We start from the raw sequence: 24,800 nt of genomic DNA, 5'->3' as shown, positions 1-24,800 counted from the left end.
CATTAATACTACTATTTTCCTGAAAACAAAACCTTCATTTTGTTTAGGCCAAAGAAAATAAAAGGTTCGTCTCAAAGCTCACGAGTGGTTTGAAAATAAATGCGAAATGCGATTTTTTTAATTCCCGACTTGGTATGTATTTTTATGGTATTTTGAGAAAAAAAAATCTGATTTTCACCGTTGTTTTTTTTAAATAAAAAAAATCTCAGCATTTCTTTTTTTCCCAAATCATGCGATTTTACAAATGCGCGCGCAAGCTTTGAGACGAACCTTTTATTTTTTTTTACCTTATCATTCTCGGTTTTGATTCCCTCCTTCTGCCTTCCTATATGTGTTATACATAAATGTATTAACCCTAACCGTACCGTGTACTACAAAATACTACTTGATATATGCGCTGTTCGTGCATGCATCCCACATGGTGTGATGACGCAATCGCCCTAAGTGATATATAGGCACGGTTTCGCTGGCCAGCGAAGCCCAAGACCCGTGGCAAGGTGTCGCTGACCGTGTGCTTGGCATGCGAGGGGTCTCGGGTTCGAATCCCACCCAGAGCAAACAACTTCTTTCTTTCTTTTCTCTCTTTATTCCTTCCTTCTTTCCCTTCCCGTCGCCAAAGAGCCCTTAGGCTGTTAGGGTTAATGCATGGGCTTTACTTGCACATATAACCACTGAAACTGTGATGCATGATCCCAAAATCTAGGATTGATTGCAGATATCAGAACCTTCTCTCTTTGAATAGCTCCGAGACTTAACATGCACAGGGTTGACTCTTCTGTATATGGGCCTATCTGATGCCATACAAATTTCATACACTACCTATTCGCCCTTTGCACAGATCTGCCATCTTGCTACCAAACTGAGGTTCTCCCTGCAAACGCATGTACAAATGTGCATTTTTGTTTCTCACACTTTTCTAGCAACATGCCAGAAGGTTTTTGCGACTCATCACAAGTGGAATGTTTCCCCGGGGAGGGAGGGGGGGGTCACTCCCATTGTGGCCTGTACACCATCCGCGATAATCAACTTTTGAAAAGCACCCTAAACAAGGATTTAACCCTTGGCTAAAATGATACCCTAAACAGGTAACACGCGCCTGTTTTCACACCCTAAACAGGGATTTTATTCCTTGCATCAAATTTCATACCCTAAATTTCATTTCCACGTATTAGCAATTGCAATTTTGCTACCCTTTTTTTCCAATTTTGCTACCCTTTTTTTCAAACACGATACGTGCGTATCGTGCCTACCCACGAAAAACTACCCTTATTACGCGTTTTTATTATCGCGGATGGTGTACAGGCCACAATGGGAGTGACCCCCTGGGATGTTTTCAGTATTCCTAAACCAAGTGACACATGTAGCAGTCGACAAGTGCATCCTTTGGATATGGATGTTAACAAATTATGTTCTCCTCACCTGCTACATCTACATAGAGTCTCTCTGATGCATACCCACCAGTGCTAATACCAATACATTCATACTCTCCTATATCGTGATAGGTAACGCCATCAATCTCTAGCCAACATCTACCGTCCTCCTCATATCCCCATTTGATGTGTTCACTCTCCTCCAGAACCTCGTCATCTCGTAGCCACATCACCCTGGGTCGGGGTTCACCCATGACCGTGCAGCAGAGTAACGCTTTCCCTTCCTTTAAAGCATATACGTCTTCTTCTTCTACGATTATCACTGGTTCTGTCTCAGGTGCTGTATAGAAGGAATAAAGTGAGGGGATTAAGAGTTTAGTTAAAATCGGTAGTTGAAGTACATACATATTCGGGGGTTCAGTAAAAATGATCATACAGGTAACAAAATATGGCTTGCATATATGGGTCACATATTCAGCCATTTGGTTTATATCAATAGAGACTTTGCGAAATGAAGTTTGAAACCACAAACTTTAATGTCTAGAGGATTATAGAGGATTATGTATTCAAAACCACTCTGCCATTAAAGCCGCTTGAAGTAAAAATTAACGCGAAAATCTATAGTGTGCCGTAAATTATGATGAAAATACGTCATAATTTAGAACAATAGTTTGCATATTTCCTCATAGACTACATAATTACCACTCATGTATTATCTAGTTAATAGACCAATTATTGGTAATCTAATTTGGTTTGGGTAAAAAACATGCTACATGTTGCTGAAAATTATTGATTGAATTAGATCAAAATAATTTTTGTTCCAAACGTCACACTTGATATATACTTTTGTATGTGCTCGTGACCAAGTTTTGGCTTGACTTCAACGCCAAGGGGATTAAGTTCCCGTAAAAATGGCCTGGTTTTACTTGAGCCAGCAGTATACGATACTTCTGGAAGAGTAAAGCAGGTGCATAACATTTTTATATATAACATGTCATAGGTTGTGCCTGGTAAGAGAGGGGGTAGGGAGGAGGAGAGGGAGGACATTGGAAGTGGACAGGGAGGTGCTTTGCTGGTAGCCAAGGGGGGGCAGCTCCCGTGGGACATCTTGTCTTCCTTCTTGACCCTCCCCTTTTGGATGCTGGCCGCCGTGATATTTTACGCTTTTAGGCCCTTTTCTGCCATTTTAAGCCCATTTTTGTAAAAAACGTTTCCTTTGAGAATCGACCCACGCCTCCTAACAGAAAAACCCTGACAAAGTCACTGGGGAGGGGGAAACAGGAGTGCGAGTGGGTAATTATAGGAGGGTCAAGTTTGAGAGAGCGAGTACAAATAGAGGGGAAAAGGAGGGGGAAATATGGAGAAGGTAGGGTAGGGGAAACAGGAGGGGAAGGGGAGAGAGATTCAGAAGGAGGGGAAAGAAATAAAGAATATGTATTTCATTAGGCTTTGCGTAGTAAATTGGAATATGAAATTGACAAAGCTGACGAGCCTTTATTAAATAATATATATAGGCCTATAACTATGCTCAAACAAAGCTCTTAAGGTAGAGTCTTTTGTCTTGAAGTGGGACTAATAACCACTTGACTAAACAAAAGAGAGACATTTCGATGTAGTCTGTTACAAGCTCTTACACATGCCCTTCTTTTGAACGCACATTGATACACATCCCGAGTTTAAGCGCCAATACGCTGTTGTTGCAGTAACCAACCATACGTTCGCGTTAGAGTAAATTTGAGCAAGAAATCCAATCGATATTTCTGAAGTTTTAATGGAGCTTTAGCCTATTAGACATACTGGTGGGTCCAATTTGTTTGCAAAATTGGTATATTCTGCCAGACAAATTCAAAATAGGTATTTATATGATGTCTGTGAGCCAGTGAGCTATTCCAGTTGAAATCCACCCCTATGGAAGACATGACCTTAATCTTCCATGCAGAGGGTGTGGATTTCTAATGGAGTCACCCATTCAGGTAGCCCCATTTGAAATTCACACTCCATGTGTGGAACATAAGGTCATATGTCTTCCACAGGGGGTGTATGGATTGTAACTGGAATAGCCCAATCTAGCATTCTTTACCCACACACAGAATACTCCACAAATTCAAACAAATCATAGACTCTAAATCTGCCTTTCATGAAACATTGAGAATAACAATCTGTAAATGTCAATGCCATAGCCTTGTTGGCAGCTCCAGAGCATAATGTAAGGCAAAGTGTCCAAATTTAAACACTTCTTTCATGCTTGAGCGCTCATGCTAGAATGTAAGAATGTGCATACTCTCAATCTAGCTTCATGTAAAATTGGCTATTCCAGTTAACATCCACACTACCATGTGGAAGATTTTGGAAATATCTTCCTCAGAAGTATTAATGTCAAATGGAATGAAACACATTAGGCAGCTCCATTTGAATTCCATACACCCTCTGGGAAAAAGGAGTGTGAGTTTCAAATAGCATATTGTTTTATGTGCTAATTCTATTTGAAATTCATACTCCCCCTGTGGAAGATATTTCTCCGGATACTCAAGTTTGGTTTTTGTAGGGGTGTGCCACTGAGAATTCGAAAGTGGACCCATCAATATACACCAATCCGACTAGGCCATTACTGCGGTGTCCCCGATGTAAAACTGCGGTGTCCCAAGGTCGGGGCTCTATCAATTACTTGTTAGTGTGCTGTACAGAATTGTACACAACTGTGATTTTCAATCAATTCCGACAATACAGGGCCAAATACAGTAAATGCTTCTCAGATTGGTGTATACCAATTTTTCAAGAAATTTGGACCCATCGGTATACAAAAAGTCAATATTTTTGACCGAAATTTCACTCAGATTGCTTTACTTTCACAAACTTTCATATTTCAAAAATTCTGGCTAGATTAAGGCAAACTGGCTAGTTTCCAAAAAAATTTAGAAAATTTTGAAAACAGGACCCATCCATATACCAAAATTGGTCTAGAAAAAGGGTCATAGATATACCAAAATGCTACCCATGTTTGCGGCACGAGCCTGTATGGTCGCTTTTAAGCTTTTTACTGAGTAGACCCTACCCCAGGATATATCCAAAATCTTCCACGTGGGGAGTGTGGACTTTAAATGGATTAGCCTCTGCTTATTAGATTGCCTTTTCACTTGTTATTTGGACTGCTTTTAGTTTTATTATCACTTTGCATCTGCAAGTAATATACTTACGTGCACTAAATGTAGACTGTCTTCTTAGTCTGGGTTTATTGGGAGGTACTGCTGGCAATTCTAAATCCCTCTCTGCAACTGTTAGGAAAAACACAAACAAAAATGGTAAATTACATGAACAAGTAACTCTGAATAAGATTTTCCTGCCGTATCCTTTGTATTGACAAGAAATATGATATATGATGTGGGACTAGTTTGTTTGTTCTTCCTAAAAATTGACAAACTTTTTGAGGATAAGGCATTCAAAAAGTTCCCAGACCATTTTTTAGCAGGGGTAGGTCCACTTTTTTCGACAAATCAGCACAAGTGCACTTTTCATTCGAAAAAGGTCCACTTTTTTCGAAGTCCCCCACAACCCAAAAAAAATGTATCATGCATACAGGCCTGTTCCCTAGTTAACATTTTGCAGTGCTTGATATGATGCAAAAAATATAATTATTTTGTAGCTGCTAAACCGCTGTTCAACCTAATTAGCAACCAATTATAATTAGTAACTGCAGAGTTGTCTCATATTACATATATTAAATATATTTTTGCACTATCCCAGCAAACACAGAACATTTTATAGAAAATATTTAAATGCCGCATTAAAGAAGGGTATAATACGTTTTAAAAACATTCAAAAAACATTTTTGAAATCTTGATGCAAAACATACTAACATAATGTTATCTACATGTTGACAACATATTTTGCTCAAATGTTTGCCCAAAAATATTTTGCAATAACATTTTAAAAACGTTGTCATAGAGCTTTCTCATTTAAATGTTTCATGACCTTTATATAACCTGACATTTAAATGCTATTCATAACCTCATTAATAAACGCGATGCGTGCGATCCAATCATATTTTATTATTTGCGAAAACGCGAACGCAAATCGAGGTCATTAATATCTCACAATTGACCGCAAAATGCGTAATTGTTCCAATGTCGCACACAATTGACTTCTGCGTCGCGGTATTGTGCGTCCAACAAACTGCTTGTGGCGCTGGCTGCGTCAGATTTGGATTGCGGCGCTACCATATTTGCACAGATTGTGATACGCACTTTTGTTATTGGTCGTTCTGTTTTAGCCTGATCGATTTTTGGCAAGGGAAGATGTAAAAATCATCTATTTTTATAAACTTTCGAGCAAAATTTTGTGTTATTTTGTAAGGTGAAGAGATTAAGTGACGGTTATGAATGAGGTTAATAACTTTGCATCGGTAATATGTCGGGTATTGTGAAAAATCTAAACATTTTGCTTTGGACCTCGGAATATTCCTCGGTTCCAAAGGCAAAATGTTTAGATTTTTCACAATGCCCTCCAAATAACCGATGCGCAGTTATTAACCTCTAAAACCTTATGAATGAAACCGTAACATGTTTATAACATTAAAAACATTTTTGGGTTTGCTAGGATATTTAACATCTTTTGACCTTTTTAAACTTTTTGGCATCACATCAACATGATAAATGAAAAAGTGGAGTATTTCAGTAATGGCAGACCTTTACATTGAGTGAACTGCCTCCTCACACATTCATTGATCATCACTTAATTGGTAGCTATGCCTGACCTTAAAGCAATCTCATCCAACTCTTGATACCAGTCATGCAATCCGCTATTCCAATTGAAATCCATACACCCCCTATGGAGTACATGACCTTAATCTTCCACACAGGGGGTGTAGATTTCAAATGGAGTCACCCATTCAGATAACCCCATTTGAAATGCACACTCCCTGTGTGGAAGATTAAGGGCATGTCTACCATAAGGGGTGTATGGATTTGAACTGGAATAGTCCAATACCTGAATGGGTGATTCCATCTGAAATCTACACTCCCTGTGTGGAAGATTAAGGTCATGTCTACCATAACGGTATGGATTTCAACTGGAATAACCCAATACCTGAATGGGTGATTCCATCTGAAATCTACACCCCCTGTGTGGAAGATTAAGGGCATGTCTTCCACAGAGGGTCTAAGGATTTCTACTGGAACAGCCTGATGTGAAATTGAGATGTAAACACTGTGTTTTACCAATACCAGATTTTGCTTACTTGATACTAATGAAATTACTGACCTGTCTCCACCTTATACTTTTCATGGGTCAACCATGTTGTTTCCGTAACAAAATCTCATCATCGGGAGCTAACATTCAACATATTTATTGCTTAATGGTACAGATTACAAGGGATATAGGGTTCACAAGAAAATAAGTCTATAAGAAATATGTTGGAATCATCCAAAAACTATGTGATCAATTCTCTTGGTTTTTTTTATATTCTTTTTAAAGTGTGGAACACAGGCTGACGTTACACACAAGTTATGATGTTTGTTTATGCTGTCTTCAATTGTTTCCATTAAAACATGCAGCCACATATCGAAACCTTTGGGGAACTAAGATTTTCTGAGCTATTCCACGCTTGAACTCCTATAGAAACACGGGCTAAAATTGGGTCTTTTTTTTACATCTCTTGCCACCGAAACATAATTTGTAGTGATATAACCTGGATCTGCTAGTTACATGGAGCTAATACTGTGATCTTTTGATTTTTTCAAAAATAAACATGCACAAAACTTGTTTAAACTCGCTTATCTAGGGGTAAACTTTTTATTTTTAGTCAAAAATCGTGAAAATGTCAGTGTAAATTTTGTGTTTCTTGAAAAAACGGGAGCTTCTAGTCAGCTTCTATTCACCAGAAAAATAAACAGCGCCATCTAATCACTTGGATCTCTTGAGTAAAATTTCTTCAAATTGACCGCTTTCCATTGATGTAACATTCATTTTGGTGGCTTCAGATTAAGACTCGCGTGTGTTCAAGAAAGAAAACATTGTGAATTCGAAGTCTGACTGAAATCTAGTCATCAGGCCGTCATATCCTAGTCTTTTGCACAGACCTAAACATTTCGACCCACTGAATGCGCAAAGCCAATCGATCAGAAAGTAAACAAACAACCCGCTGAAGAGGTTAAGTGAGCTATTGTGCATAACGTGGACAAGCTTCTTCGCAAAGTTTGTGTAGATTCTATCGCATTTGTGGCCAAATTGTAATTAATTTTTTTATTTTTTATTATTCTGTAACCACAGTATTGTAAAATAAGTAATACAGAATAAAGGTGTGTATTTGTTTGCAATAAAACACAATATAAAGTGGTTAAAATAGCGATAAACGAGTCGTATGTCAAAATAAAAAATTCGAGCGATAGTATCATAGGTTTCAGTGCTTCGTTGACAGTATCGATCTGTGTTCACTATGCGTGACCTGTGCGTTCAGGCCAATTTTGATAGGGCCCTTTTCACTAAAAAGGTCCCTATGTTGTAGAATAAAATTTCATGTATAAAAAAATTTCACTTTTCTGAATTAGGCTCATGAACTTGTTGGTTCATAATATAAGTTCATATCCCTCCCCACACTTCCACATACAAATTAAGAGCCTCTGTCATCTGAGGAAGTTCAATGCTCTGCATGCTAGCCATATGCTTCTACATAAAAAGTTCCAAGTTCTGAGATATTTTATCAAAATATCAAGAGCTATTTTAAAAACCACTTAACCAATACTAGGCATGTTTGTACTCATTTTAATGCATTTAATATGCAGTTTCCAAATATGGTAATGAACATTGACAATTCTGAAATTTTTTAATTAAAAAACAAAAAAAACTTGTTGTCTGCAGTCGACACCTACGTGGAGAGTGTTAACTTTTCTTGGTATTTTTGATGCAGATCTTTTTTTAAATTGTGTGAGCTCATTATTAATGGAATTTATGTCAAATAGGATATAGCGTAACTTTATAAAAAAATATTTGTGTATGTTTTTATTTTCATGCCCTCAAGAGCAATCAGGAAATTCGCGAAAATGAAACCCTCGCTAAAATAACAGCGTATACAGTAATCGCCATTGGGTAGGAAAAACATCCTATGTCATTGGCCCCTGAACATGTTTCAAGCAAAACCTCCTATGTAACCAGTTGGCAGTTTTGTTTTAAACATGTTCAAGGGCCACAAACACATAGCACTAGGATCCACAACATGCTAATCTATCAGGGCACAGTTCTATAACCCCCAATATATTAGTACATTTGTTGAATGACCCCGGGGTACTCAAGTTTGGTTTTGGTAGGGACGTGCGCTGAGATTTTGGAAGTAGACCCATAAATATACCAATTTTTCAAGAAATTTGGACCCATTGATATACCAAAAGTCAAAATTTTCGGCCGAATTTACCCAAAATTGTGTTAGTTTTTACAAATTTTCCCAAAATTTTGGGAAAATTTTGGAAATTTTGGCTAGATTAAGGAAAAATTTTGAAAAAAGGACCCATTCATATACCAAAATAGGCTTTGAAAAAGGGGTCATTGATATACCAGAAGGCTGAAAATGCTACCCATGTTTGCGGCACGTCCCGTATGGTCATTTGTACTGAGTACCCCCGGGAATGACCTTTGAAATTTGGGTACAAAAACTCATACTCTGCAACTTGAGGTCACATTTTGCACTCTGATTGATTAATTGAGGTTATTGAACTATGCCATTGGGATGAGGCCATTGTGGTCCATAGTGTAGGAGGTCTTTCCTGCCCAACAACGTAATTCAAATCAGGATGTCAAAATGGTCCACTTTGGGTGACAACAAGGAGAAAGTTTCGTCAGACAAAAATTTGTTGGTAATTGACTTGTGTGTTATACGCATAAGCCTAATGAAAGTTGATGGTAATTTTCTTGTCGCCCACCGCACCACTTTTTTTTTTTATGCCACGTCAGAAAGTCATTCTGCAGAAAAAGTATTATTTTGCTATTTATTGAAAACTTTTTGAAACATATTTCAGTCTTTTTGCTACTTTTGATAGTCTCCTGTGTAAACAAAAATGCATACCTACAAAGAGAACAATATTCTATTCAAGTCATAGTGTATTGATGCCTTGATGATGTTAAGTTGTATTCACACTGTCGGATTTAAGCCACTTATTACCGGTAATAAGTCACTATTACCGGTTATAAGTCATTTATTACCGATTATAACTCACTTATGTCCGACCGTGTGAACACGACTTTTGTATTTTAAAAAGATTGTATAAATTATGGCTTTAAGTGATAATTGTCTTCTCAAGATTAATAGATTACATAAAATTATGCTCTCTGTCAACTTACAGTACAATATTTCAAACTTTAATACCGCCACATTTGACATGACAATCTAATGGGCAATGCCATATAAAATACACACTCCCCCTGGGGAAGAGTTTGGAAATATTTTCTTCTACAGAGGGAGTATGAGTTTTAAATAGAATAGACAATTGGGTAACTTGCATTTGAAATACTCACTCCAGTTGTGGAAGATATAGGTAAAGCTATACAGGGGGAGTATGGGTTTCAGAATGAATAACCCTGACCAATTACATTTGAAAAGCATACTCCCCCTGTGAAAGATATCATCCAAAATCTTCCACAGGGGTAGTGTGGATTTTAAATGGAATAGCCCAATTTAGGGAGGGAAACTGATTGTGTATGCACAATTTGATTTTAACAACTACTACCTTCGAAAATAAAATATCAGCCTTTCCCTCCTTCCTCTGACATAAATCTCTGTACAGTGTACATGCCTCAAGATTCTCACATTGCATGCCCTATTCCAATTCACATAACCCAAACACACCAGTGAGGAGGAATCCTCGTTCTAATTCTCGCATGAACACCAAAAAGCCTGTCACTCATCTTTAAGCTTTCGGCATTTGATCCTATAATCGCTGACGTAAAAAGAGGTCATTACGAAACGACACTTGACCTTTCTGATATGATAGCAAGCAAATGTATACTGGTATATATAGGTCATGATTATATACTATGATGAGTCTATGCCGAGCCAGTTGCAGTGAATAAGGGTACTTGTCGGCAGTAATCAATGCTTATATTGATGAAATAGATCTTTACATGATAAAGGTAAAAGAAAAGTTATTTACTCCTGTATTTCACACAGTATCACAATTCTATATACAATTTTATAAAGATGAGCATTAGTGAAAAGCTTATTAAAATCATATTGGTATGATATTAAAATCTCAATTTTGAATTTGATATACAAATGATCCCTTTAACTACCAGACGTTATATTATGATGATACGATGCGAGGCAGAAGATAATAGCTGTTTTCTATATTAAGTTTCTACTTAGCACACTTAGGCATTTAAAGTTCATCCAAATTGGGTTTATTATATGTGGTAGCTTTACTTGTTACATTAGATACTGTAACTGGTAAGTGATTATGTATCTCTTTTAAGTCGGGGGTGACGGAAACACACATTGTATCTCAAATCTTAATGCAATTGGATTAAGATGGACATAGTTGAAAAGCTTATCAAAGTCACATTTGTATGATAATGAAATCTCAAATTTGAATTTGATATACAAACACTTCTTTGATCTACCAGACACACATATAATGAATGGTTTTAATTTGGCGCCACCTAATTTAAAAATTTAAAAATTAAGTAGCTGTAAATTTAAAAATTTAAAAATATAAGTAGCTGTAAAGGCCACTACAGAATATTTGATGTAACACATCTACTTTATTTAATCTATCCCCATTTTAATTCCAGTAATCTTTCAGTTCTAACGAATGTTTGATGACGTAAAATCGATAATATCCCAGCAAAAACACAACGTTTTACATGCAGAAAAGGTTTAAATGTCGGGTTATATGAAGGTATAGAAAGTTTCAATAACATTCATAAAACATTTTTTTAAACGTGATGCAAAACATTCTAATACAGGGTTCAAAAGAAATAACTCCCCCCATAAAATTACAAAATATTTCTTTGCATAACTTGACAAACATTTGGTTTATTTGAACAATTTAAAAACGTGTGAATAGAGGAAACATTTTGCTACCCTCCCAATTTTCTTCTTTTTGAAAATCATTTTTTGTTGGTCAAAAATTATCACATTTTCCAAAAATAATGCTTTCAGAAAAAGTTGCACTTTCTAACATCCTATACATGTAATGTACAAAAACGTTCTCGATATCAATGTGATCAATGTAAATTTTAGTTAATTTGTCTTAAATTTTATGTATCCGATTACTCAGTCACCCATGCAATCATCTTTCAATATAAAACAATGATTCATTGACATGAATTTTGACATGAATGGGGGTTTCAGTCGGTTTTTCAAAAATGGTAAAATCACTATAGGAGTAAAAATAAGGTTTGCAGTGTGATGCTTATTTCTTTCGCTGGCTAGAAGAGATGAAAAATGTACTTGCAAATTGTAAACTGAAACAGTTACAAAGATCTATAGCAACGGCTCACTTGAATAAAGGCGTACATGACAACGAAGAAATGGCCAACAAAGATTGGAGGTTGGAAGTCAGCATTCAGCCAATTAACTGCATACAGCCAATCTCTTGTGGCCACATCATGAGTGTTACACCTTTATCCAAGAAAGACACCATTTTAAATCAAAATGCAAGATGCTTCAATTGACCCAATACAGGTAAATGTTCACCCTTTTGGTCAAATTTATGCTTGGAGAGCTCATTTCTCCTTCCTAGTGATTTTATCATTTTGAAACAACTGCTGAGTAAAAACTTCAAAGAAAATCTCATTTTACGCCAAAATTAAGTTCAACAAATCTTTGTTTTGCACTGAATGATGGTTGCATGGGTGCCTGAAGGATCGGAGACAGAAAGGTAAAGGAACAAACCAAGATTTAAATCAACCTTAACATTAATATCGAGAATGTTTTGTACATAATTTGTTAAAGTGCAACTTTTTCTGAAAGCATCATTTTTGGAAAATGTGATTATTTTTGACCACAAATATTGTTTTTGGAAATGAAACAACTTTGGGAGGGTTGAAAAACGATACCTCTATTCACAGCTTTTTTAATTTTTCAAATATAGAAAATATATGTCAAGTTATGCAAAGAAATGTTTTGTAATTTTAAGGGGGGAGTTATTTCTTTTGAACCCTGTAGAATGTTATTAAACTATTGACAAAATATTTTGCACAAATGTTTTCCAAAAATATTTTTACAATAACATTTTTAAAACGTATTCATGATCTTTATATTACCTGACATTTAAATGTAATTTAAGAACATTTTTGTGTTTACTGGAATGTTATGTAGAATATCTGGTAGAAATATACTATCGATTTTATGTCATCAAACATTCTTTAGAACTTAAACATTACTGGAAATAGACCGGGAATAGATTAAATGATGTAGATCTGTTACATCAAAATATTCTACATCCACTAAAAAGTCTGTAGGGTTTGACAAAAAACTTTAAAAAAACATTAACAATTTGATTCCAATAATTGATCCGCCCCAAGGTTCACTTCTTTGATGACACGCTACGATCAAAGTAAATGAGTCATTTGTCGTTAATATCGATTTTGAAATACAGCCAATAACATTGGCGTAGCAAGCGGGGAAGAGGGGATATGTGCCCTGGCGGTGCCACCCTTATGTGGCATCGAATTGACCAATTCAGCATCGATTCTGCGCCTAGCTACGCCACTGGCCAATAATGGTATTCAACTTCCTTTGTATTTTACTGTTCTAAGCAACACTTAAATTGCCATAACTCTGGAGCTTTAATTCCAAAAATGATAATGGTTTAGAAAAGGCACGGTTCAACCTCTCTTATCCAGACCTCTTTTATATGGATCTCTCTGTTATCCTGCTGTGAAATCTTCACAGGAATATATGTTTTTGATGATTTAACAACTTAATTCCATGCTCTGAATGCTTAGAATGACATGTCTATGTTGCATAAAGCCCTCTAAAGCCATCTTTTAGTGTTATTACCCCCATGTTAAAACAACTGTTTGTTGCCACAATTTTAGTACTTGGGACAGTCAATGAGGAATTACATGTAATTCACTTATGCTTGGTCCCATCATGGCCGGATAAAAGAGGTTGGACTGTATAATGAAATTTAAAACTGTACATTAATTTTGCTTGCCAAATGACTCAATGTTGCTTTATCACATCCAATATGTTACTTAATTGTCTGCTAAAAGGTATAAACCACATTAAAGAATTAAAGCATCAAAGCAGTCTAGTCCATTATTCATAGTGAGACTAAATCAAACAAAATTTACTCAACATAACATTTTATAATAAGTCAATATAAGGCCATCTTAATTAACTAGTTTGTCTCAAAAGTCCCTGTGCCAATTAGTAAAATCTTCCGCTTTTTACGTGTTATTTTCACTGGATTGAGTAAATTTCAGTTTTTTCCTGCTGTTTTACTTTTTCCCCAATCCACACACAAAATATTCATCTTGACCAGAGCGAAATCTGCTTTAGAGATGAAAAGGTGGTCTAATCTTGTCAAAAAGCTTGTCCCACAGAAAAATAAAGTAAAAAGTAAAAAAAAAACATTGTGCATTAGTTTTTAAACATGGGTTTTAAACTATTTTTTATGGAAATGATACAATATGGCTCTCATTGTTTAAATGCTCTCTGCTCTGTCTATGGCATATAAGCAAAAAATCAAGCCCTCAATTCTAATGAACCCCTAATGAAATATTTTGTTTTCTCATTTTCTACTTTGCTCAATTAATTTAAACAGTGTTTACTTGATCATTTTTTTTAAACGTCATAAAAGAAATGTCTATTTTATCCTGCTGGAGTTCACATGTTTTTAGCTAGATAATTCAAAATGTGAATATAATATCAAAATAGGTTTTCTTATGTTAGTTGCTACCCAGTCTGGTTTCCGTTGCACAGTGTATTTTACCCATAGGAAAAATCATTCTGTACCATGCGTGTACAGATCACTGACAGTGACGCAATCAACCAATCAGCATTCGGAAAATTGTTGACCCAATGACGTCATCGCTGGATTTTCATTGATAAATTTGCAGAATCGTTCAAAAACATGATTTCTAATTGAAGATGTTTAATTTGTTTGTGTATGAATGTCAATTTCTATCTCAAATTGACATGGTATATTATCGTAGCGTTGAATGCGCCAAGGTTTATGAAGCGGGTCCGTTGCCAATTTTGTTCTTTTGTTTTTTGTGACAATAAAAATCCATCGTTCGCATGGCCGGGGTGTGTGTTTGTGTGTGAATAGGGATCAGCTATGCGTGATAGATGCTGTTGATAACGACCGCATGCAGAAACACTAATACTGCTGGCCGAGTGTATCAGTCATAGCAGGGTGTAAAAAGTCAATGTTTATTCTCAAATATATTATGGTGTAAATATAAGCATTTGAATAATTTAACAATAATTTGAACCTGAAAAAGAATGAACATGATAGTTCATGAGTGATTTTTCAACATATTTGACTGTTGGATAAATATGGGTGCTGCAGCTTTGGAGCTAAGGCAATATGGCGCATTACTTTGAAATTGGTAATGGGCCGTGTGTCCTGAACTCGCCACCCTTAGCGTTACATGACAAATATTATGAATTTTTACACCAACCGGGTTTCTAATTAGATTATCTCGACAATCATCAACCCTAAACTAGCAAAAGTATACATTTTTGGAAAGCTGAAGGCATAAGCAATTCAAATATATGGTCGAATCCAACGAAAAGTGTACACGGCATGTTCAGGGCCATAACTTAAAAGTTTTAATCAATTGGCATTTGTTTTTGTATTGTGTTTATTCGCTTTGATCATACGCTTGGCACCATATATAATAAGACCCCTTCTGTGAAAAACTTAGACACAGAGACCCCAAAACATGCTATTTTTACCCATTTTTTCAAAATATTTCTTAAAGTATTTTAAAAACATCTAAATCATTTATGAAAAGAAATCATTGGATTGAATCTAAATTGATTTCCTGAAAGGTGTGTATTTAAAGATTGCCTGTTCAATTTTTCACATTATTTGTACATAATTATGATTTTTTTGTGATAATTTTTTGAGTGGTATTTTTTTACATTACCTACTTAATACAATTTTTCATAGCACTAGATATATCTTTAAAAATGGAAACAACTAATAAATGCGCAATTGATACAAGCTTTGATATGTCCAATACTGAAATGCATTGCATTCGGACATCTTTATTATTGTGATTAGCTATCAGAAATTCTAAATAGCACAAAGGTAGGTTTGGTAAAAAATATGCATTACCTCCGAATACATGTTAAAAGCTGTGTCATTTCCACAAACTGAGAGAATAGTAAACAATAGTTAAGCAATAGGTGCAGGGTTATACACTCTTTATTTCTACCAAGTTTCAATAGCCTGAGTTTAAATATTTCTGAAATGTCAACAATAAAAGCAAGTATTCGTAGGTAAATTTCGGTAACCGAATGTTACCTACGAATACAATTTGACATCATGACAGTATTGTGAAACACCGCCATTCATGCCAATACCCATATTGGTACATAACGAAGGCCCGTATGTTTGCTATCAAATCATTTGTCAATGAAAGTTGCGAATTCACATACATGCCCACCATGCAAAACTGAATACGGCTTAATTGTTGAAAAATATGTACTGAAATAGACGACGGTCTGCTCATTTGAAAGAACAATCAGATTCAAGAAGATTAGAAGGGATAAATACTTGGATTTGTCAGCTGTCATGTGTGTTTCATTTTAAACGTTTACCGACCTTCTGGTTTCTGAGTAATTTGTGTCCAAATTGGTTTATCGAAGGTAACTTTTGACGTTTTCGCTAAGTTTACCTACGAATACCATGGAAAAGAACGACTTTTCTCATTGTCTCATGATCTAGACAACACAGTGGTGGACCCTAGTATAAAGCTAATTATAGTTGCTCTCAAACGAAAGGCCACAAGACGTAACTGACTCCAAGATGGACTTCACAAGTCTGCAATAACGGTTTTAATCGATTTGTGTGCAATTAAGCAAATTAAAGTCACTTTAGTGCCTTTGTTTCTTACTTCAATCCTCTTTCAACCACTGTGAACCGACATTAAATATACATGAGAGGGTCTCAAGTATCAATAAACGCACATAAAGAAAATAATACATTCAAAGTGCTTTATAAAATGAAGATTTGATTGCGATATCCACCAAAAGTCTAATTCGTACCTACAAATACTGAAATGTTACCTTCGAATACAGCATAATACATGACATGTGTAATGAAGTGTCCCTACCAATGGAAATTAATTGTCAAAACTTTAAGCGGTACCCCGGACAATATTATTACCCATATACGGATTCATTCAACAATTATCTATTATGTAAATTTGCTGTTTAACTACTTGTATATCAAAATGAAGTGTTCAAAATCTTGCTAAAAGCATCAAAAAAATGTTGATCTAAGGTTAAAGCACTTATTCATTTGGACGTACCATCTGAAAGAGATCTAAAAATTACTATTTTATTCATTCATTATCATAATATCAAAATTTGAACCTCTAAACTTAATATAGATATTGTTAAATCGCTCATGTTACCTACGAATACCCGGGTTTCCTAGGCGAAATGTCAACCGTGCTAGCATGGTCAACCATGGTCAACCATGGTCAAAACATGGTTGACCATGGTTAACTATGGTCAGCGATGATCAGCCATGGTGGCTTGACCATGGTCAACCATGGTTGCCATGGTCACCATGGTATACCATGGTCGACCATGCTTTAGCATGGTCAGCCATGGTCTTCACCTCACTTGACCATGGTTGACCATGGTCACTTTTAAGTATACCATGGTCAACCATGCTTTATCATGGGTGAGCATGGTCAGCCATGTTCATCACCTCACTTGACCATGGTTGACCATGGTCACTTCAAGTATACCATGGTCAATCATGCTTTAGCATGGGTGAGCATGGTCAGCCATGGTCATCACCTCACCTGACCATGGTCACTTCAAGTATACCATGGTCAACCATGCTTTAGCATGTGTGAGCATGGTCAGCCATGGTCATCACCTCACCTGACCATGGTTGACCATGGTTACTTCAAGTATACCATGGTCAACCATGGTCATCACCTCACCTGACCATGGTTGACCATGGTCACTTTTAAGTATACCATGGTCGACCATGCTTTAGCATGGCTGAGCATTGTCAGCCATGGTCATCACCTCACCTGACCATGGTTGACTCTGGGTAGTGAATGAGAAAAAGCGCCTCTGTTGTTATTAATCGTATTTAATGCGTATTTACAACGTTGTGAATAAATATTTGACACCATAGAATATAAAAACTAGTAATTTGATAAGTTAAAATAAGATTTTTAACAGAATAAATCTAAATAATATGATTATGCAGTTTATTCCGTTAAATATTTACCCCATAATTTCCCTCATTCCCTCATTCAAATTTTTGACCATGGTTGACCATGGTCACTTTAGATAGACCATGGTTGACCATGGTCTCTGGCCGTGGTGCCATTTTTCAAAAACATGGTTGACCATGGTCAAAAACATGGTCAAAAACATGGTTGACCATGGTCAAAAACATGGTTGACCATGGTCAAAAACATGGTTGACCATGGTCAAAAACATGGTTGACCATGGTCAAAAACATGGTTGACCATGGTCAAAACCCTGGTTGTTGAACTATGGTTGACAATGGTTCAACCATGGTCAAACATGCTAAGTTTTAACCATGGTTGACCATGGTCACTTTAGATAGACCATGGTCAAAAGGTTAACCATGGTTGACCATGGTCTCTGGCCGTGGTGCCATTTTTCAAAGCATGGTTGACCATGGTTTGACCATGGTCAAAACCCATGGTTGAACCATGGTTGACCATGGTTAACCATAGTTTAACCATGCCTTTTTCGCATAGGTTCTTCACCTATCATTTTGTAAAGGGTTAGGTATATGCGTATAATTTATAATATTCCTGAAAACAGACATCCTACTCTTTCTTATACAATATGTAAATTGATTCATACTCATTTGATAAATAAAATACAGAAACTGACCTAAACTTCATTTTCAAAAATAAACTAGCATAAATTGACTGAGATCATATTGATCGCGTTATAAAAATAAAAACAAATATTTTCTGGTTGAGTTAGCATTTTCCTGACACCCCGTGGTCTACATTACACGAAAAAAGTGTTAATGGGAATATTCCATTTGATTTAGGTTGATTAGTATTGCGACAGTGAAAGCATCCTAGTGGTATTCGTAGGTAACATTGGGTTTTGATGTCACATTTACTATCACACGTCCTGGATTTATTTTTCAAGATTAGTGATGGCACTTTTGGTTCCTATAAGGCCAACATGCCATCAATCAATGGGCAAAAGGAAAAAATTGTGGGGACATTTTTATTTTGGACTTTTATTTTTGGCCCGTGAACACTTTTGGTTGGATTCAACCATATACATTTCAACTCATTATACAGGGTGACCTGCAAGTTATACAGGGTGGAATAAAAAAGATTTTGATAAAAAATGGGTCACTCAATGCATTGCTTATTACCAACTTACAGTAATAAACTGGAAGTAAACAACATTCATTTGGTTAGAGGATATGGAGAGCCAACTGACTTTGGAAGAAACCAAAATCACAGCTGTTTGGTAATCTAGGAATATAGGGTGTCCCAAAGTATGTTAGATTTTTTACAATTCAACATATTTTGAACCTAAACATTTTCCCCTAACCCATACAGAAAAAATATGTCCATATTTAGATTCCTCAAAATTTCCCTTCAGAAAATCTATACTTTGACTATGATAGGATAAGTAATTAAAATTTTACAGTAACTTTTAGATTTTGAAGACATCTGCATTACTTACTACAGTGTTTAAGAGAGTTTATCCGATAGACTCAGATGGTAGGTGGAAGATGGGGGTCAGCAAATTTTGTTCATATTTTGTCAATCAAACATGTGTCCATGAGTTTTAACAGTGGAGGTATTAAAATTTTTGAGGACCCCCCACTGGGAGATACTGGTCCCCCCTCAAAATGAACCCCTGGGATTGTCTTCTCAGACACAAAAACTTCGAAATTTGCGCTAACTTTCGACTAGAGCCACGTAATAACACCAATTTGCAGACAATTTATTTATACTTCACAGTAATTATGCACATTTTGTCTCGACAGAGCAATTACAAATTCTTTAGAAAAAGTTTGGATTGTTCCATTTTGAGAGAGGGGTGTAATGGCCTTTTCAGCAATTTTATAAATGTTAAAAATCCCAATTTTGAAGCCAAGTTTACAAGATGATTGTGAGAGTTCCCCAATATTTTTGTAAAAGTTATTGATATGTTGGATAAAGTAAATATAGGCCAAACAATTGAGCAAATAAAAATCATGGAGACTTTTTCTGTTTTAAAATGAGCACATCTTATTTTATGCCCTTTTTCAGAAAATGCAACCGCGATATTTCTAAGCTATAAACTCATGTTCGGTGATTTTCCATGTTTGAAAAGAAATTGGATAAAAAGTGAGCATATTAGAAGTAAACAACATCAACAATACTGTTGCCTAATAAGTTTGGGGCCTAAATTTTGCTGTAGAAATGCTTAGAAAAGGACTATTCCATTATTTGTTGGGTGTCAATACCCCATGTTAGTACTAAAATTACCTTTGTTTTGATTTAAAAATTGCATCATGCTTATATGCATCCTCAAATGAATATTATCTCTTTCTTCCAAGGTAGATATAGCCTACAATTATTTTCTATCACATGTAGTGAACAAAAAGACAATAGTAATATTGGAATGATACATTCATCAAGTAGGGGTGTTATTATGATTAACATAAAAATGCTTATCTATCTATGATTTTTAATTTTTGAAATACCAATCATGCTGTTGACATTCAATTGATTTTGGGATTTGTATTGAGGTTCCTATGAGTGCTCTCTCTCTCTCTTCCTCCTCCTCTCTCTCCTCCTCTCTCTCTCCATCATATTGCATAAAAATCAACATTTTAAGTGGCATTTTCTACCATGCGTGGCAATATTTTTCAATTTTTACATCCTCTCTAGTTGTATTAAATAAAGAATACATTTTCATTTAAGGGCTCGGATTTTTCCCAAAAAGACCTAACCTGTTTTGGTGTTTTGGGGAAAAAAAATCTATATCAGATTAAGGTCAAAATTTGCAATTGATTGTCGGCCTTAAGGTGGTACTACACCCTTGGCCAATTTTGTGCCTATTTTTGCATTTTTTTCACAAATTATAGCGCATTGGTGACAAGTAAGATATGTATATTATAGGGGCAAGGAGTACTAACTACTGCACTGAAAATTTTATTTCAGCACAGACAACAGTTGTGGAGTTACAGTCAAAAATGAGGGAAACCAATATTTGATCAATAAATCAATAACTACTTATCTTGAGTCACTGAAATTCCAGTGTAGTAACTGGATTCCTTGCCCCTATAATATACATAACTTTTGTTACCAGTGTTTTATTAGTTTTTGAGAAAAATGCAAAAATAGTCACAAATTTATCAAGAGGTGTAGTACCACTGTGACATAGTATGATCCCTAATTGAGGCAAATAACTATATATGTTACTTATATCTTGTTAACTCTTTATAACGTGTTCATGTTAAAAGTAGAGTTTTGTTTCAATTATAAATATATAATATACAAGGATTCAAAGAGAAAGTTAAAAAGCTCACCCTTGTACAGAGTTAAAATTCGGGGGTGAGAAAGTGAAACTTCTCACACATAAAAGTGAGGAAATAACATGTCAGAATATTATTAACTTAGTCCTCTTCTTGGCCACGCTATTCCTTCGTCACATGGTAGCAGCTAGGTTTACGACACCTGAAATGTTCTTCAAGCTAGTAGAACTGCAATCTGAAAGATACATCTAATGTGGAGGAAGTCTAACGGAATCCCAGTAGCTATGGGTGAGTTATCCATATTTGTTAAAGTAGTGAAATTGGCATTATGGTGTAAATTTGAATCGGACATTCAAATTGATGTTAATCACACTAGGCCTCGCATTAGAATAGTTTAGAAATTTAATTGTCAGTCAAGCATATGGCAGATGCAATTTTAAATTTTGGCTTTGATGATTCACCTTTTTATGTAATGATGACCTGTCTTAACATACAGGTAATAAAATAAATTTTGAAAGAAAATGGCAAAGTGTGCCGGATAAACTGAACAAGTCAGTTTGCTTAAAATTTTTAATTGTAACTACTTACAAGCGATTTAAAATTACTAAAGAAGCAACAGTTTAATATGATATCATATCTATTTGATTCAAACTATAAAGATAGCCATTTGGTACCCCAATTTGGGTACACTATTTTATCAGGGAAGTGCCACTTCCCTGAATTTTATCACTAAAGGACTACAGTCAGACGGACTTACGGTTGAAGTGATGAGTTTATTTTGTTTTCACTTTAGTCAGGAAGACTATTGTGATGTTTTGCCGCAAAGGCATCTTTGGGTACCTCCAATTGGGTACACTATTTTATCAGGGAAGTGCCACTTCCCTGATTTATCACTAAGGACTAGGGTCGCACGAGACCTAATGGTGACGTGGTGGGTTTTACTAATATCACTTTAGTCAGGACGACTATTGTGATGTTTTGCCGCACAGGCACTTTTTGGGTACCTCTAATTGGGTATGCCATTTCATCAGGGAAGTGCCACTTCCCTGATTTTATCACTCGGTACTAGGGTCGCACGAGACCTAATGGTGAATGGTGATGTGATGGGCTTAACTGAGTCACTTTACTCAGGGAAGACCTTTGTGATGTTTGCCGCACAGGTATTTTTGGCTACTTTTATGATTTGACTCGGTAAGATATAATGTTGAATTGTTGATTTTAATTCAATATCATAATAACTTTGAATTAAAGTTAGGATCTTTCCTTTTGGTGAAAAGAAAATGAAATAGCAGTTAAACGCAATAGGATTTATATTTCATTTTTTATAATTTTGAAATGATACTGAATGAATCAGTACCAAATCTTGCATTTACAATAATGCAGATCTACTTGTTGCATATCTATTGATAGCATGAAATTTTAGTTGTAACCCAGGTCGGTTGGGTGCAATTTATCACTGACAAACCTAATGGTGATGAGGTGATGTTGTAGCTAATTTAATGGTTACAAAATGAGACTTGTTATGCAACCAATTTGAAAAGAACTGCCATGCTAAAATTTTATAAAGCAACTTAACTGCTAATTAAGATGGAAATTTTGACTGCCGACAACAAAGGCAAAACTTACTATAATAACATGTTTTAACATACACATGTTTAATATAAGAAATGTTGAACTCGAAACTGTTCTAACATTGATCATTAAAATATAAACAATTTTTGGATATAATGATCAATGAAATTAAAGAAGTGAAGAACTAAGAAAGTAACAATTAAGCAAGCAAGAAAGCAAATGAATAACAGAATTACACAAAGAATTACTTAATAGTGTGACTAATTTTAGACTGGAATGTTGGATGATATTTAACCACCATATGCCACTTTCAGTGCATAACATATGGGTGGCTATACTCTAAAGTTATTTGGGTGACCAATGGTCTTCCAAAACCATGCCGTCTTACGTAAGGGCATGAGATGATACATCATACAGAGACAATGTATAACTCTCTGTCGAGATAACTATATTATGCTGTTTGTTATTTTACCTGAACTATATTTATCCTGCTTATAAAACATCTCTGACAGAGTTTGCTCCAGAGAACAACATGAACTTTGACTATATATTCCATATTATATATATCCTACATGGCGGCGACATGCTGATGATGACAAAAAATGGTTCCAGTAACTTTGAATTGCTTGTTTACATGTATATAACTTGTATCCTGCTTTATAATACATGTATAATGACCCAGTTTATGTGTAAAATGCTAGTACACATATCTATCCAGCTTGTATTGCAACAAACTGTAGCTGAACCAAGAGCAAAGGTCATTTTGACCATGCAGATCTCTATGGCAACAGAGCTTAATTTTGACATTTCCAGAAATGTTTTATGTCTTTGTAACAAGACACCATGACTGTAACCAGTAAAGGATTTCCTTGAATTGTACACAGAAGTTGTACAACTTTACCTTGAATGACCTACATTTTACAAGGGTATACTACTTGTCTTACTAGTTACCATAGCAACCAATGAATTAAGCAGATATTTCTTGCGAAAGAGGACTGGAAGAACTCTATAAACTGTTGGAACTCCAGACAGGGATCACCTTCAACACTGTCAACAAACTGTATTGCAATTTACTTTTACTATGGTTCTTATGGACACCGAAGATGCAACTGCCTGCATTCAGAGAGAGAGAGAGAGAGAGAGCAGAACTTTGCATGCTCTGAAAATGTTATGCCTTGAAAAATTATGATATTCGCCTAAAACTCTATGTCAAACATTGACTTTTGTTAATATTTTAATCTGCCTAGAACAAACCTGCTCATGGAAACACAGTTCCATACTTAGAGAAGGGGGCATGTGACATAGTATGATCCCTAATTGAGGCAAATAACTATATATGTTACTTATATCTTGTTAACTCTTTATAACGTGTTCATGTTAAAAGTAGAGTTTTGTTTCAATTATAAATATATAATATACAAGGATTCAAAGAGAAAGTTAAAAAGCTCACCCTTGTACAGAGTTAAAATTCGGGGGTGAGAAAGTGAAACTTCTCACACATAAAAGTGAGGAGATACATTCCTAAAATGACCATGTCCGCCACGACAGATGGTATGTTCAAAAGTAATGGTCATTTCGATCCTGAATTCTGGCTAATCTGACTAAATAATCATAAATGTGGTTTTGGCCAAGGAAATCTTCCTCTTCTTGGCCAAGCCTCCTCCTTTCCAGGATTTAGACCATCTCAAGGGACACCACCCACTTTATTGGTGATCTGAATCATACCAGCCATATGATTGGTTGAAAGTTGATATCTAAACCTACTTGGAAGTTTGTGATTGGTCAGGAAAGTTTAGTACCAATCACTGTTAAGAAGCTTCCGATTGGATAATATTAATTATCTGATTATTCCTTCATTTGTATGTATATGGAGAGATATTCCTCTTCTCTTCAGTCTAATCTACAACTTGACTCAGAGAACACCTCACTGAGGGGTTCAAGAAGATTTTAAAACGCCATCGAAATGTGTAAAGCTTTATCTTCAGAAATAAAACAGTTATGCTTTGAGATATAAACATCAATAAGTGTACTTGTGTGTTAATGGCTACGCTATTCATTCGTCACAACCACCTTAAGTACATATCATCAAATGTATACACTTTACTTTGAGGACTGTTAAATTTAAAAAAAATGTATAAATTTTTAATAATTTGCCATAAAATGTGTATTATATCGCGAATTTAATATATAT

At 35.6% G+C, this 24,800-nt stretch overlaps 1 protein-coding gene across 4 annotated transcripts in view; it reads right to left on the bottom strand.

Annotated features, from left to right (window-relative positions):
- LOC140168200 (protein Obscurin-like) overlaps positions 1 to 24,800 on the bottom strand; it is a 241,289-nt gene that overhangs the window by 37,425 nt on the left and 179,064 nt on the right. For all 4 annotated transcript variants that reach the window (XM_072191532.1, XM_072191531.1, XM_072191533.1 and 1 more), the window contains 2 exons: positions 4,565 to 4,642; positions 1,420 to 1,710 (listed from right to left, as the gene is read on the bottom strand). In XM_072191532.1, the coding sequence (XP_072047633.1) occupies positions 1,420 to 1,710; positions 4,565 to 4,642 (369 nt within the window). The remainder of the gene's footprint in view (positions 1 to 1,419; positions 1,711 to 4,564; positions 4,643 to 24,800) is intronic.

This window comes from Amphiura filiformis, chromosome 13 (genome assembly GCF_039555335.1).
Source record: "Amphiura filiformis chromosome 13, Afil_fr2py, whole genome shotgun sequence".
Taxonomy (NCBI): Eukaryota; Metazoa; Echinodermata; class Ophiuroidea; order Amphilepidida; family Amphiuridae; genus Amphiura; species Amphiura filiformis.
The sequence above is the reverse complement of the archived record's forward strand: the minus strand, read 5'-3'. Positions and strand labels throughout refer to the sequence as shown.